We start from the raw sequence: 13432 nt of genomic DNA, 5'->3' as shown, positions 1-13432 counted from the left end.
TAATTATGAGCTTTCCGGCAAAGCATTATCACTTTAGGCACCCACTAGCTGCCAGCGCGTGGGCACTGTAGCAGAGGTGCATTGTGTCCTAAAATGATCTCCTAGTCATCACGAGCGCGTAGGTACTTTCGGATTCCAATTGGGTTAAATTTTGAACCCCGAACGGATCTCTCCTATTGTACCATTTCTAAGTTCATTACGTTTGAGCTAGATAATTCCAGGATCGTATAGGATTTGACGAATCATGAATTGGAGATCCGGATATTCCGAAATCGCGAACCCTAGTGATCGTGAGCAATCCGACCGTCCGATCGAGACCATACTTTCGGGACATGTGTCCTAGACATAATAGAACCTCTAGGAACCCTCATATCGGAGTTTCTAGGTCTTGGACCCCACGAGGTCCCGGGTTGAATTTTTGGGGACTATCGTTTTTTGAGTCTCGGGTCTCTTTTAGACCATCGTAAACATGAGAATAACTTATATGGGCATAGAAATGACCTTAAACTAGTGCATGCACTTTTAGAAGCCAGGGGTCAAGGTTTTTGATTAAATATTTATTGTTAGCTATTTTATTAATTAAATATTCATGATGGTTTAATCAGGCACATGGGCTCAGATTGACCCGCATGAGGGACATTCAAAAGGTCCAGCTAGCTCGGACGCCCAGTGAGTGGACTTTTGTTTTATAAATAATTTTGTACAATCGAATTCCATTATTTGATCTTTCATAATTTTTATTGACTATGGCATGATTTGCTAGATTTGAATGTTTTTATTATCCTTATGCTGCCAAGTTGGAATGCTTAAAGGTTATGGAAAGTAAAAATTGAGTTAATTGTTGGATTGAATGGTAGCAGGATTTCAGGATAATTAAGAGATAGTTTTATAAATTCTAACCTTTTCCAGAAACTTTATTTATTTTAAAAACCACCATAGGTACCCAATGTTGCCTTCGGTTTATAATTATTGCCTCGGAATCACTGTTGCCTCGGAAAATATAATGTTGCCTTCGGATATGTCAGCATGCTTGACTTTTGCCTCACAAGTCTTAGGGATATCCAGACCTTGGGAGCAAGGAATGCGGATCAGGTTGACCAAATGTCTCCTGAATCCAGCTAGGATTGCGGCTCTGGTGACTTTGTGTTTCCCGAGGCCTGTGAGGACATGTCGCTTCGGTGACACGAGGAATTGATGGAAATTAAGGAATTGACGGATTAAAATGGGTACACCCTAGGTGGTAGGCAATTATTTCTTTTTCAGGTTTTCAAATGTTCGATGATTGAATGCTTATAAATATATAAATACACATGCTTGATTTTCTGTAAGAATATAGTATGCATGTGTTTAAGTTTTCTAAATGTTTTTACGAAGAGGTTAGTATGTTCTTATTCTATTTTCTAAAACTTTATTTTTGTGCACTCACATTTTTGAATGTTTTGTGCCCCCACTCTTTCTCTCTCTCTCTCTCTCTTTTATGTAGGATTTCTTTTGAAATCAAGTTGTTCTGTTGTAAATTTTGTACAGTTGCTCTAATATTGACCTAGGATTACTTTGGGCCTGAGGCCATTTCGTTTTGATGTTGACTTGCTATATATATATATATATGCTTGTTTAACAGGTGAAAATTTTGGGAAATGATCAAATTACAGGGGAGACTTTGCCGAATTTTTGGCAGAAGTCAAACTTGTAATAAAGTTGATTTTTAACTAGAAGGGCATTTTAGTCATTTGTGCCCAGCACCCGCCAGGTGTCAGACACGCATAGGGTTTGGCTCGGATTCCAAAGTGGAATTTGGGTCGGGTCCTGTCAACTTGGTATCAGAGCATTAGGTTTAAATTCCTGTAGACTTCACACCTTGTCTGCATTCCTGTTTTGATAAATTCCTGTTTCTTGTGACAGAACCATGGGCCCTAAACGTGGTGGTACTCATATAGAAATCCGACGATCGTCCCGACTTCTAGGACGAGCTCTTTCTCCTGAGCCAGAGAATCCTCCAATTTCGGGACCGGTACCGGAACAAGTTGAGCAATTGTACGTAGAACGTCCGGCAGGAGCTGTACCGGGGATGCCTACTATCCTGGTTGATCCAAATTCCAGCATACATTGGAGTTCTTGACTCAGGCAGTATCTAGGACTAGGCAATCCCGAGATCCATCCCTAAACTATGCTGATCAAGCCAGAAGAATCGGGGTAATAGAATTTGATGGTGATGGTGACCCCGCTATGGCCGAGGAATGGATAGAAAAGATAGAGAGAATCATGGATGTGATGGATGTTCCTCTGGGGCGCAGAGTGGTGCTGGCCACTTTCTTTTTGTCCAGAAATAATAGACACTGGTGGGAATCAATTAGAAGGCGGTATCAGGAAACGTCAGCTATCTCCTGGCAAGAATTTTGGATTGCTTTTGATGAGCAGTTCTACCCACTGGCTTACCAGAATATGAAGATGGAGGAATTCCTTCAGCTCAAACGGGGTAGCATGACAATGTTGGAATATGAGAAGAAATTTAATGAGTTGTCCAAGTACTGTGCTCTGCTTGTGTTGGATGAGAGGAAAAAGTGTCAGTTGTTCACTAGAGGACTCAAGGCATACATCCGGGACATTGTGATTGGACAACAATTAGTTAACTTCAGAGATTCGGTGATGTCTACCTCACTGATCAAGAGTAGTCAGATGATGGTCCGGGGACGCAGTGATTTTCGTAGATGGACATATGACATGGGTGGTCCCAGCCAGTAATCATCCAAAAAGGGTAGTTTCAGCTTCGGATCATCCAATGGCCATAGCCATAGAGGTTTTCGAGCTGGGGTCAGCTCCAGTAGAGGGTCCAACCATAGTGGGAGTTCTGGACCCCGTTTAGGAGGTAGTTCAACCAGAGGTTCTGGTAGACAGTTGCAGCCAATTTTCAGTGGGAAACATCGCTCCCTGTGTGCTACTAGTCCCTATCAGCAGGGCACTACTGGGTGCTATCAGTGTGGTCAGACAGGGCATTTTCAGAGGGAATGCCCGATATTGCTGCAGAGTAGGGATTCTACCTCTGGGCCAACCCAGGGGACTGGTGCACAAAATGGAGTACGGAGTATACTGCAGTTTGTCGAGGCCTCGTCCAGTAATGGGGCCCAGACTAGCATGGCTAGCAGAGGTGGCAGTCAATCAAGCGGATGTGGTGGACGTTCCAGGGCTACAGGCAGAGTGTATAACAGGTCTTAGCAGGAGGCACAGGCGTCACCAAATGTGATTATAGGTATTTTGCTAGTTTTTGGGATTCCTATTAGAGTTTTAATTGACCACGGGGCTACACACTCGTTTGTTGCACATAGTTTTGCCCACAATGCAGATGTGAGACTCACAGCTCTGCGTGAAAAGCTCGCTATTTCCATACCCATGGGAGATGTTTTTACAATTGGTATAGAATACATGGGTAGTATGGTTTTGGGAGGGACATAATTCTGGAGGCGGATCTGATTCCCCTGGATATGGCATATTGGGATGTCATTCTGAGTATGGACTGGTTAGCGAAGCACCGTGCTTCAGTAGATTGTTTCTGGAAGGAGGTCATGCTCTATAGTCCAGGACGACCTAAGGTGACTTTTTGTGGTGAGCGTAAAGTTCTTCCATCTTGCCTCATTTCAGCCATGACGGCAAGACAACTGCTCAAGAATGGGTGTTCAGGGTACTTGGCTCATGTGATTGACACCTAGGATAATGGATTGTGGTTGGAGGATATTCCAGAAGTACGGGAATTTTCGGATGTGTTTCCTGAGGATCTTCCTGGATTACCTCCTCATCAGGAGATCGAGTTCACTATTGAGCTCATTCCAGGAACGAACCCTATCTCTCAAGCACCGTATAGAATGGCACCAGCTAAACTGAGGGAATTGAAGACACAGCTACAGGAACTAGTGGAAAAGTGTTTCATCCGACCCAGTTGTTCCCTTGGCGCGCACTTGTTTTGTTTGTGAAAAAAAAGGATGGTACCATGAGACTGTGTATTGACTATAGGCAGCTGAACAAGGTCACTGTATGGAATAAGTATCCATTGGCTCGTATTGATGACTTGTTTGATCAACTGAAGGGTGCCAAGGTATTTTCTAAGATTGATTTGAGGTTAGGGTACCATTAGTTACGGATTCTTGAAGAAGATGTTCCTAAGACTGCTTTTTTTGACAAGATATGGGCATTATGAATTTTTGGTGATGCCTTTTGGGAAGACTAATTCGCCAACTGCGTTTATGGATCTCATCAACGGAGTGTTTTGACGTTACTCGGATTGCTCTGTGATTGTGTTCATAAACGACATCCTGGTGTATTCCTAAAGTCAAAAGGCACATATGAAGCAGTTGGAAATCGTGGTGTAGACTTTAAAGAGGAGGCAGCTGTATGCCAAGTTTAGTAAGTGTCAGTTTTGGTTGGATAGAGTGAATTTCTTGGGATATGTGATTTCTACAAAGGGTATTTACATGGATCCCTAGAAAGTGGAGGCAGTAGTGAATTGGTCACGACCAACTAGTGTCATTGAGGTACGGCGTTTTCTTAGGTTAGCCGGGCATATATGAAGCAGTTGGAAATCGTGCTGTAGACTTTAAGGAGGAGGCAGTTGTATGCCAAGTTTAGTAAGTGTCAGTTTTGGTTGGATAGAGTGAATTTCTTGGGACATGTGATTTCTGCAGAAGGTATTTATGTGGATCCCCAGAAAGTGGAGGCAGTAGCGAATTGGTAACGACCAACTAGTGTCATTGAGGTACAAAGTTTTCTTGGGTTAGCCGGGTACTACCGTCGCTTCGTGGAGGGTTTCTCTACCTTAGCGGTGCCTCTCACACGTTTGACAAGAAAGGGAGTTAAGTTTGAATGGTCAGATGAGTGTGAGGAGAGCTTCAATGAACTCAAGACCAAGTTGACCACCACTCCGGTGTTGGCACATCCGGATGATAGTGGGAACTTTGTTATCTACAGTGATGCATCCTGACAAGGATTAGGTTGTGTGCTGATGCAGCACGGTAGGGTAATCGCTTATGCTTGTAGGCAACTCAAGAAGCATGAGTTGAATTATCCTACTCATGATTTGGAACTTGCTGCTGTGGTGTTTGCCCTAAAGATTTGGCAGCACTATCTCTACAGGGGAAACATGTCAGATTTTCACGAATCATAAAAGCTTGAAGTATCTATTCACCCAGAAGGAACTGAATTTGAGGCAAAGGAGATGGTTAGAGTTGATTAAAGATTATAACTATACTATTGAGCATCATCTTTGTAAGGACCCGCCCCGAATTTCCTAGAACCCGAGGCGAATCTTGTGAAAATTCCCGACATCACGCCAATGTCGGGTCCACTTACTAAAGACCGAGACTTTCTGCCAAAATTTCGGTAGAGTCTCCCCTGTAAATTGGACATTTCCCAAAATTTCAACCTGCATAAAAACGCACTATATATCCACAACTGGCAGCATGCACAATATAATTTCATGCAATTCACATAAACGGCCTTCGGCCTTCAAATAATTCTCAACTACCAAGCATGCTAGCAAGTCAAACCATGCCTTAGACAGGGCAAACGATAAATTCAAATATAAATTATGACTACTAAATTTCAACACACATCATCTAACTTTTTCAATTCAACATACGAGGTTTTAGCCTTCTAACACAATCACATTTTCACCTCAATTTCAGGACCAACAACAAGGTCCGAGCCAATCTCCATATGACAATATGACTAACATTTAGTCTGTGGCTACACCTAATAACCTTAGGCTACCTACGTACCCTCCCTGAGGGATCAAGCCACACGTTGTTCTTCCTTTAAAACCCAATTCCACACATAGGCATTAACTTATTTCATTTCTCTGCATTTCACATAATCTCCCCATACGCCGGTACTACCAACGCCACGTATGGGGCCTGTCAACACGCTGGATAACCTACGCCACGTGCGACCATACCATACTATCACAATATCTCCCCATATGCCGGTACAACCAACGCCATGTATGGAGCCTGTCTCATTGCTGGATAACCTACGCCACGCGAGACCTGAACATCATATCACATGTCTCCCCATACGCCGGTACAACCAACGTCACGTATGGGGCCTGTCGACACGCCGGATAACCTACGCCACGTGCGACCTTAACATCATATCATGTAATCTCCCCATACGCTGATACTACCAATGTCACGTATGGGGCATGTCCGCAAGCCGGATAACCTACGCCACGTGGGACCTAACTTTCACATGGTGGTACGTGTAGTGTAACCAAAATTCGGGGATGTGCCTAAGGTAGTGCGTATAGCACTTCAAACTGACATTCTAAACTCTTTTTTATACCTTTATAAACATATATAAATATATAATTTAATTCTAATATTGTGTAAACCTCAACAACAGTCTAGCACCCGATAATCCCCCCAGAAAGGTGAGACTACTACGGAAGACTCACAGTCAACCAAGGGTCAAACTACCCTAACCCTGGTCAAACTGGCCTATGAGGCCCACGACCTCCAAATTCCAATCCGAAAGTTTCTATGGGTTCTACAAGGTATAGGAAACTCGTCCTGCAAGTTTGGTCTAGATCGGGCTTTCGGATCGCTCACGATCGCACGATCTGACGGTTATTATAAAACATAAACTTTAAATTATTTAATCGGAACATCCGGAGCTCCGATTCACAATCCGTGAATTCCTACACGATCCTAGAAATACCTAGATTAATATATATTAAATTTGAGACCATCCAACGGTCCCAACCTATCGAACCCGGATAACGAGCAATATGCGAAAATCCGTTCGATAGTCAAACGACGTCCGAATTGAGATCCGCAAAATCCTACGCACTCGTGACAACCTAAGGATCTCATTGACACACAGTGAAACTTCACTACTCTCGCCCACGCGCCGCCACACATGCCTGTAGCATTGGGTGCCCAAAGCGATACGCATCGCCGGAAAATCTCAAAACCATGGCTCCAAACTCCTACCCTAGGTATAACACCCCATTTGGAGCCACTTTTGTTCTTGGACCTACGCCAAAAACTGACCGGAAGTGGCCGGAATCGAGATCCCAAAACTGGCCGAATTTCAATTCGAAAATCGAATTGCCTACGCTAAAAATCGATCCAATCCTACCCAACAGGCAGCTAAAGCATGAAGAATAGATGAATTTCCATGCCTTGATCGCCAGAAATGGCGGCCGGAGGAGGGAGATCGGAGCCGGCGAAGTTCAAACAAAAATCGGGCAAAAATCGCCTTTTTCCAGTGGCTGGAGCGGCGGCCGATGTCGGGGGAGGGCCGGGTCGTGACGCCGAGGCCAAGCAGGTCCTTTAGGCACCAGTCCCGTCCGCAGCCGCTGCCAGTGGCCGGAGATTCGAGGAGAGAGAGAGAGAGAGAGAGAGAGACTGACGGGGAGAGAGAGAGACCGACGCGAGAGGGAGAGAGAGAGAGAGAGAGAGAGAAAAAAAACTGATTTTTATAAAAATCCCATTTAGAAATAATTACGATTGTGCCACTGAGTTTCTTTTGACCATATCTCTCTCGTTACAACTTTAATTCGAGCCCCCTACGTGTCTATAAACTCATCTCAGTACGACCTATCCAAAAATAGTAGTCACTGCCCCAAACTCTCTCCACGTAAGAAAATGACCAAAATATCCCTATCTCAAGGGTAAATTTGTAATTTTTCTTAAATAATTTAAATAACTTAAATAAGGGATTTGGAGTCGGGGTGTTACAATCTTGGAAGAGCTAATGTGGTAGCTGATCCTCTCAGCAGGAAGTCATCTGGGTCTGTTGATCATCTCCGAGGGAGATATCTGCCTATGTTGGTTGAGTTGAGAAAGTTGAGAATTGGGCTTGGTATGGATGACCAGGGAGCCTTATTGGTAACTCTTTATGTGAGATCCGTGTTGGTAGAGTGAATAATTGCAGCTTAGCTGCAGGATCCCTTGATTTGTACCCTGAGATTGGAGGTTGAGAATGGTGCCAAAATGGATTATTCAATGAGAAATGACAGAGCTTTAGTGGTGGGTACCAGATTGTATGTTCTTGAGGATGAAGCATTAAAGAGGGAAATGCTTGAGGAGGCTCACTGTTCGGCTTTTGCCATGCATCCTGGCAGCACAAAGACGTATCGTACTCTGAGGGAGCATTATTGGTGGCCTTTCATGAAGAAGCAGATAGCAGAGTATGTCATTAAGTGCTTAATTTGTCAGCAAGTTAAAGCTAAGCGGCAGAAACCATCGGGGTTATTGCAACCACTTTCGATGAGTGGAAGTGGGAGCACATCACCATGGATTTTGTGTTCAAGCTTAATCGGACACTGAATATGCATGATGGAATTTGGGTAATAGTGGATCGACTCACCAAATCCTCCCATTTTCTACTGGTGAGAGCAAACTACACTTTGAATAAACTGTATAAAATTTTCATAGATGAGATTGTGAGACTGCATGAGGTGCCAGTATCCTTTGTCTCAGATAGAGATCCTAGGTTTACATCCCGATTCTGGATGAAGTTAAATGAAGCTTTTGGAACTCAATTGCGGTTTAGTACTGCATTTCACCTCCAGACTGATGGACAATCAAAGAGAACGATTCAAACTTCGAAAAATTATGGTTTTGTCCCTAAGGAATTTTTTATTGTATCTTCCCCGATACAATTCGGATTCGAGCCTACTACATGTCTACAGACTCGGTTCGACGCAATCTATGCAACGGTACAATGGAAAATTTCAAATTCCTTCCTGGTAAAAAAGTCAACTTTGAACCTAATAAAATATCTCGAGGGTATTTTCATCTTTTTCTTGAATAAATTAATAATAATAATAATAAATTAATTAAAGATCGGGTTGTTACAGCCCTAGTCTCCAAATCTGTGTACTAACCTTCAAAACCACTGTTTATTCCACTTGTTTACTTGCTTTGTTTGCAATTTCATTTTGTTCACAAGCACTCTCACTTCAAATTCCAATTTCATTATGCTTCATTTGTTTTCACAATCACAAGCAATCTGACTTTAAATTTTGTTTTAGACTTAACTTCTTTTTTATAGAATTGAATCACAAACAATCACAAGCAATTTCATTTAACTCTTAATTAAGTAGATTGGATCTCTCCTGGCTTGGTGCCCCCAGTTTTTCACCCTGTTGGGTTTTATGGGTCAACAATTCTTTTGTGCAATTTACATTCCGCTGTTACTAGTTTTAATTCATTAACCATGAACTTCTTTGTGTTTGAGCTTGTGTGCTTTTGAAGAAGTTTAATTTAAAAAGGGTAGTCTTTTTCTTCTCGCCTACTTCATCTCCCCCTCCCCCTCCCCCTGTAGGCTTTTAGAGGTTAGGGCCTGGCTTTACAATGGCCTTCCAAGTTAACAAATGAGAAGTCCTTTTAGTCATAGCAAGGAAACATTCTTTTCCTAAGTACTTCTTAGCCATAAGCTGAACCCACCAATTGGCTGGCTTAGTTAAACATATCCAGCCTAACTTTGCTAAAGCCGCTTTGTTAAAGAGAGTAGCAGATCTAATCCCTAGACCCCTTAGACTTTTGGGCAAACAGATATCTTTCCAAGAAACTGAGGGGGACCTTAATCCCACTCTCCCAGAAAAAAGGCCTACTACAAGCATTCATTTCCTTACATACTTCTTTTGGGCACTTAAATCAAGAAAGAGTATGGTTCGGGATTCCAAATACACTAGCCTTAATTAAGGTTAGACGACCTGCTCTAGATAACGTTTGGGCCTTCCAACCAGCAAACTTGGATCGAATTCTTTCTATCATCATTTTGGCATTAGTTGGATTTTTCCAAAAAATAATATTGTGTATTCCAAGGTTGCGACCTAGAATGGTCTTATGTTGAATCTGCATAAGGTTACTTAAAGCAGCTCTACCTTGGGAATGAACATTACCCGAAAAATAAACTGTGGACTTGTGGAAGTTAATTTTCTGACCTGAGACTTTAGAAAAATTCTCTAATACTAGGTTGACATTTCTAGTAGCCACAATAGTTGCCCTAGCAAAAATAAGACAGTCATCAGCAAAAACCAAGTTAGAGATTCGGTCACCTCTAGGGGAAGATAGAAGACCCACATTAGATTTGGGATTCTTGGCAAGATTATTAAAGTGCCTAATAAAAGGTTCCATACATAGAATAAAAATATAGGGATCCCTTAGAAGCATTGAAATGGCCATAGGGAGAGCCGTTAATAAGCACGGAGAAAGAAGTACTAGAGATACAATTCATGATTCGATCACACCAAGCAGTATTGAAACCAAATTGTGCAAGGCAACCTCTTATGTACCCCCAGTCAAGAAGGTCATAGGCCTTCCTCAAGGTCAAGTTTAATAGCCATAGCTCCCCGAGTACCTTTATTACGTTTGAAATCATGGAATAATTCATGAGCAATGAGAATGTTATCGAAAATTGATCTTCCAAGGGCAAAAGCTCCCCGGTTTTTGGAAATACACTTCGAAAGAATAGGTCTTAGTTGATTAACAAGGATTTTAGAGATGATCTTATACGAAACATTACACAAACAAATGGGTCTATAATGATTAACAGTCTTAGGAGAATTAACTTTAGGAATGAGAGCTATGTTGGTGTGATTTACATCCTGTAAAGGAATATTATTGGAAAGAAACTCATTGACTAAGTTTTTAACCATTTGCTTAGTGTTTTCCTAGCATTTGTGATAGAAGACAGCTTGCAACCTATCCGACCCAGGGGCTTTAAGAGGACCAATACATTTAATGGCATAATCCAGTTCAAAATCTGAAACATGAGCCAAATGGTTAACGTTGTCTTGGCTAGTAACACAAAGCTCAACTATTTGGAGAAAATCAGTCACCAAGTGATGATTTGGGGCCTGATCAACCTTGAATCTAAGTTTGAACGGCTTAATAAAAATCTGAGGGAGATCATCACCCTCAACCCAAATCCCATATGGATCCCTTACTCTTAAGAATTTGATTATGTTTCCTTCTAATGAGAGCTTGATTGTGTTTCTAAAGTGCATTTCATATATGATTTTATTTATATATATATAATTTAGGCCCCTATATTGGGCATAATAGTGAATTTCCATTTTTTTTCTATTAATGTAATGGCAGATCTCATGGAATGAAGCTCAGAATCCAAATTAGTTAAGCCCAAGCCCATTAGGATGTTGATTATGTTTTAACGCATGACATATGACTTTCCATGCACATCAAGGATTCTCATATTAATTGTAATTGATTTCCTTTTATTTCTGACTTCCTACTGTGAAAACTTAAGAGTTATTATTTTCCTTGGCCTACAAGGCTTTCTTGTATTATAATTATGGCATCATACAAAGAGAAGACTACACAGAAAATTCTCACAAACAATATTCTCTCATATCTTAGCATGATATCAGAGCGGCAATCTTGGGATTCCTGCTAAATCCTCACCAAACACTCGTCGACGCCACCATATGGGATCAAGATACGATCATCCCACATGGAGGTAACCCCATCAATTCCTCTTCCACCCAGACCCCAAACCTAGAAAAATTGACAACCCAGATGACCTAATTTTTAAAGATCCAAACCCTGACCCTGACCAAGAATCTAGAAGAATTTACGACCCAGATGACCTAGTTTTTTAAGAACCGAACCCATATCCCGACCCAAAACCATGAAAAATTAACAACCCAAATGACCCAGATTTTGAAGATCTTGATACTGACCCCGACTCGGATCTAGACTCAGACCTAAATCCTGACTTAGATTCCGACCCATATACTAACCTAGACTCATATTCAGAGCCAAATATTGACTCTGACTCAAATTCAAATCCAGATACCGACCCAGACCTCGAATTAGACTCAGATCCATATCCTAACTCAAACCTTCACTCATATTCTGACACAGACTCAAATGATCCAGACATTGATTCCGACTCACACTATATCATATGAATCTTCAACTACACAGATTATGACTTCCCGAACAAAGATCCAGACAGATAGAGGAGATTGCACATACTGTGGCGATCTGAGATACACTCATGAGACTTGTTTCAAATTGAATGGCTACCCAAAATGGTGGGATGAATTCAAAGACCAAAAACGACTTGATGTTGCAAAAAGCAATTCTAATTTTTTATTCCATATTTCATATAAGAGTGATTCCACGGGCTAGATAATTGATTCTAGCGCAACTGATCATATGACATCTGATCCTGATGATTTTCTGAGTACGTCCCAACCTAGACGAACTAATATTGCTAACGCCTATGAAGTCACTTATCCTGTGACATGGGCTACCACTGTTTTTATCTCATCCTCTCTCTCATTATCTAATATATTACTTGTTTCATCTCTATCCAATACATTGATGTGAGTTGGTCAGGTTATTGAACAATTGAATTGTTGTGTACTAGTCTACTCGAGTTGTTGTTTTCTTCAGGATATTCACACTAATGAGATAATTGGTCATGGTACTAAGAGAGGGGGGACTATATTATGTGGATGACTACATGGTCAACAGTCTCTGATAGGAAACAACGACAAATCTAGATGTGGCAACGTCGATTGGGACATCCATCTTTTAGTTATATAAAGCATATTCTACTAGATTTATTCTCAGACTTCAAGGACTTCAATTTCAAATATGATACTTTCATTTTGGTTAAAAGTCACCATGTGCCCTCCTTGAATTGCTTGAAATTGAAACCATAGGGGTTAAAATCAACAAATTGAAACCACATGGACCAAAAGTGACGTTTTGCCTTATTTTAATTGCTGATTGTGATAACCGTTTAGGAGAGTTATCTTTTCCTCTTTTTTTAATGGCATTTAGGATTATTGGTTTTTGTTTTGTTTTGTTTTTAACCAAAACGTGTGCTAGGATGGCTATAGAAACTCTACACCTTTTCGTCTTTGATGGAAGGAAATGGTTTTTTAATTTACATATACGGCTTGTTTCATAAGGAGGACTAGACTAGTAAAATGCCTACATTTCATGTGCATTCAATGCATAATATAGATATGTTGTCCAACTTGGAAGAAAAATGGGAACTATTCATAAGAGGCTAATGACTAAAACTTATTCCCCTTCATCGTTTAATCCGTTAATTAACATAAACGGAGTATTACTATTACTTATACTCAATGGATATGGCACAATTCTCAATTTCAATTTTTTATTTTTATTTTTTTTTAGTAACTTTTGTTATTTGTGGAGGTGCAATTCAATCCACAAATTATTAAAAAGTATTTTCGTTTAAAAATAAACCATACAAATTTAACTTTAAAATTTAAAATTAAAATAAAACATCTCCCTCCCCCTTAATCTCCCAACCCCAACCCACACAAACAGTACCCACCCAACCCCAACCAGCCACCACCTCCCTGTAACCACCTCCCTATAATTGGCATTTGCAGGCAAAGAGGAAGGGTTAGTGTAATTATTCTTTATTC

At 41.1% G+C, this 13432-nt stretch overlaps 1 protein-coding gene across 1 annotated transcript; it reads right to left on the bottom strand.

Moving 5' to 3' along the window:
* Positions 10307–11005, bottom strand: LOC109947117. Its single transcript, XM_020556580.1, has 2 exons — positions 10691–11005; positions 10307–10603 (listed from the first exon to the last, which is right to left on the bottom strand). Exons 1-2 carry the CDS (start codon positions 11003–11005, stop codon positions 10307–10309), a joined length of 612 nt encoding a protein of 203 aa, XP_020412169.1.

This window comes from Prunus persica, chromosome G2 (assembly GCF_000346465.2).
Source record: "Prunus persica cultivar Lovell chromosome G2, Prunus_persica_NCBIv2, whole genome shotgun sequence".
Lineage (NCBI taxonomy): Eukaryota > Viridiplantae > Streptophyta > Magnoliopsida > Rosales > Rosaceae > Prunus > Prunus persica.
The sequence above is the reverse complement of the archived record's forward strand: the minus strand, read 5'-3'. Positions and strand labels throughout refer to the sequence as shown.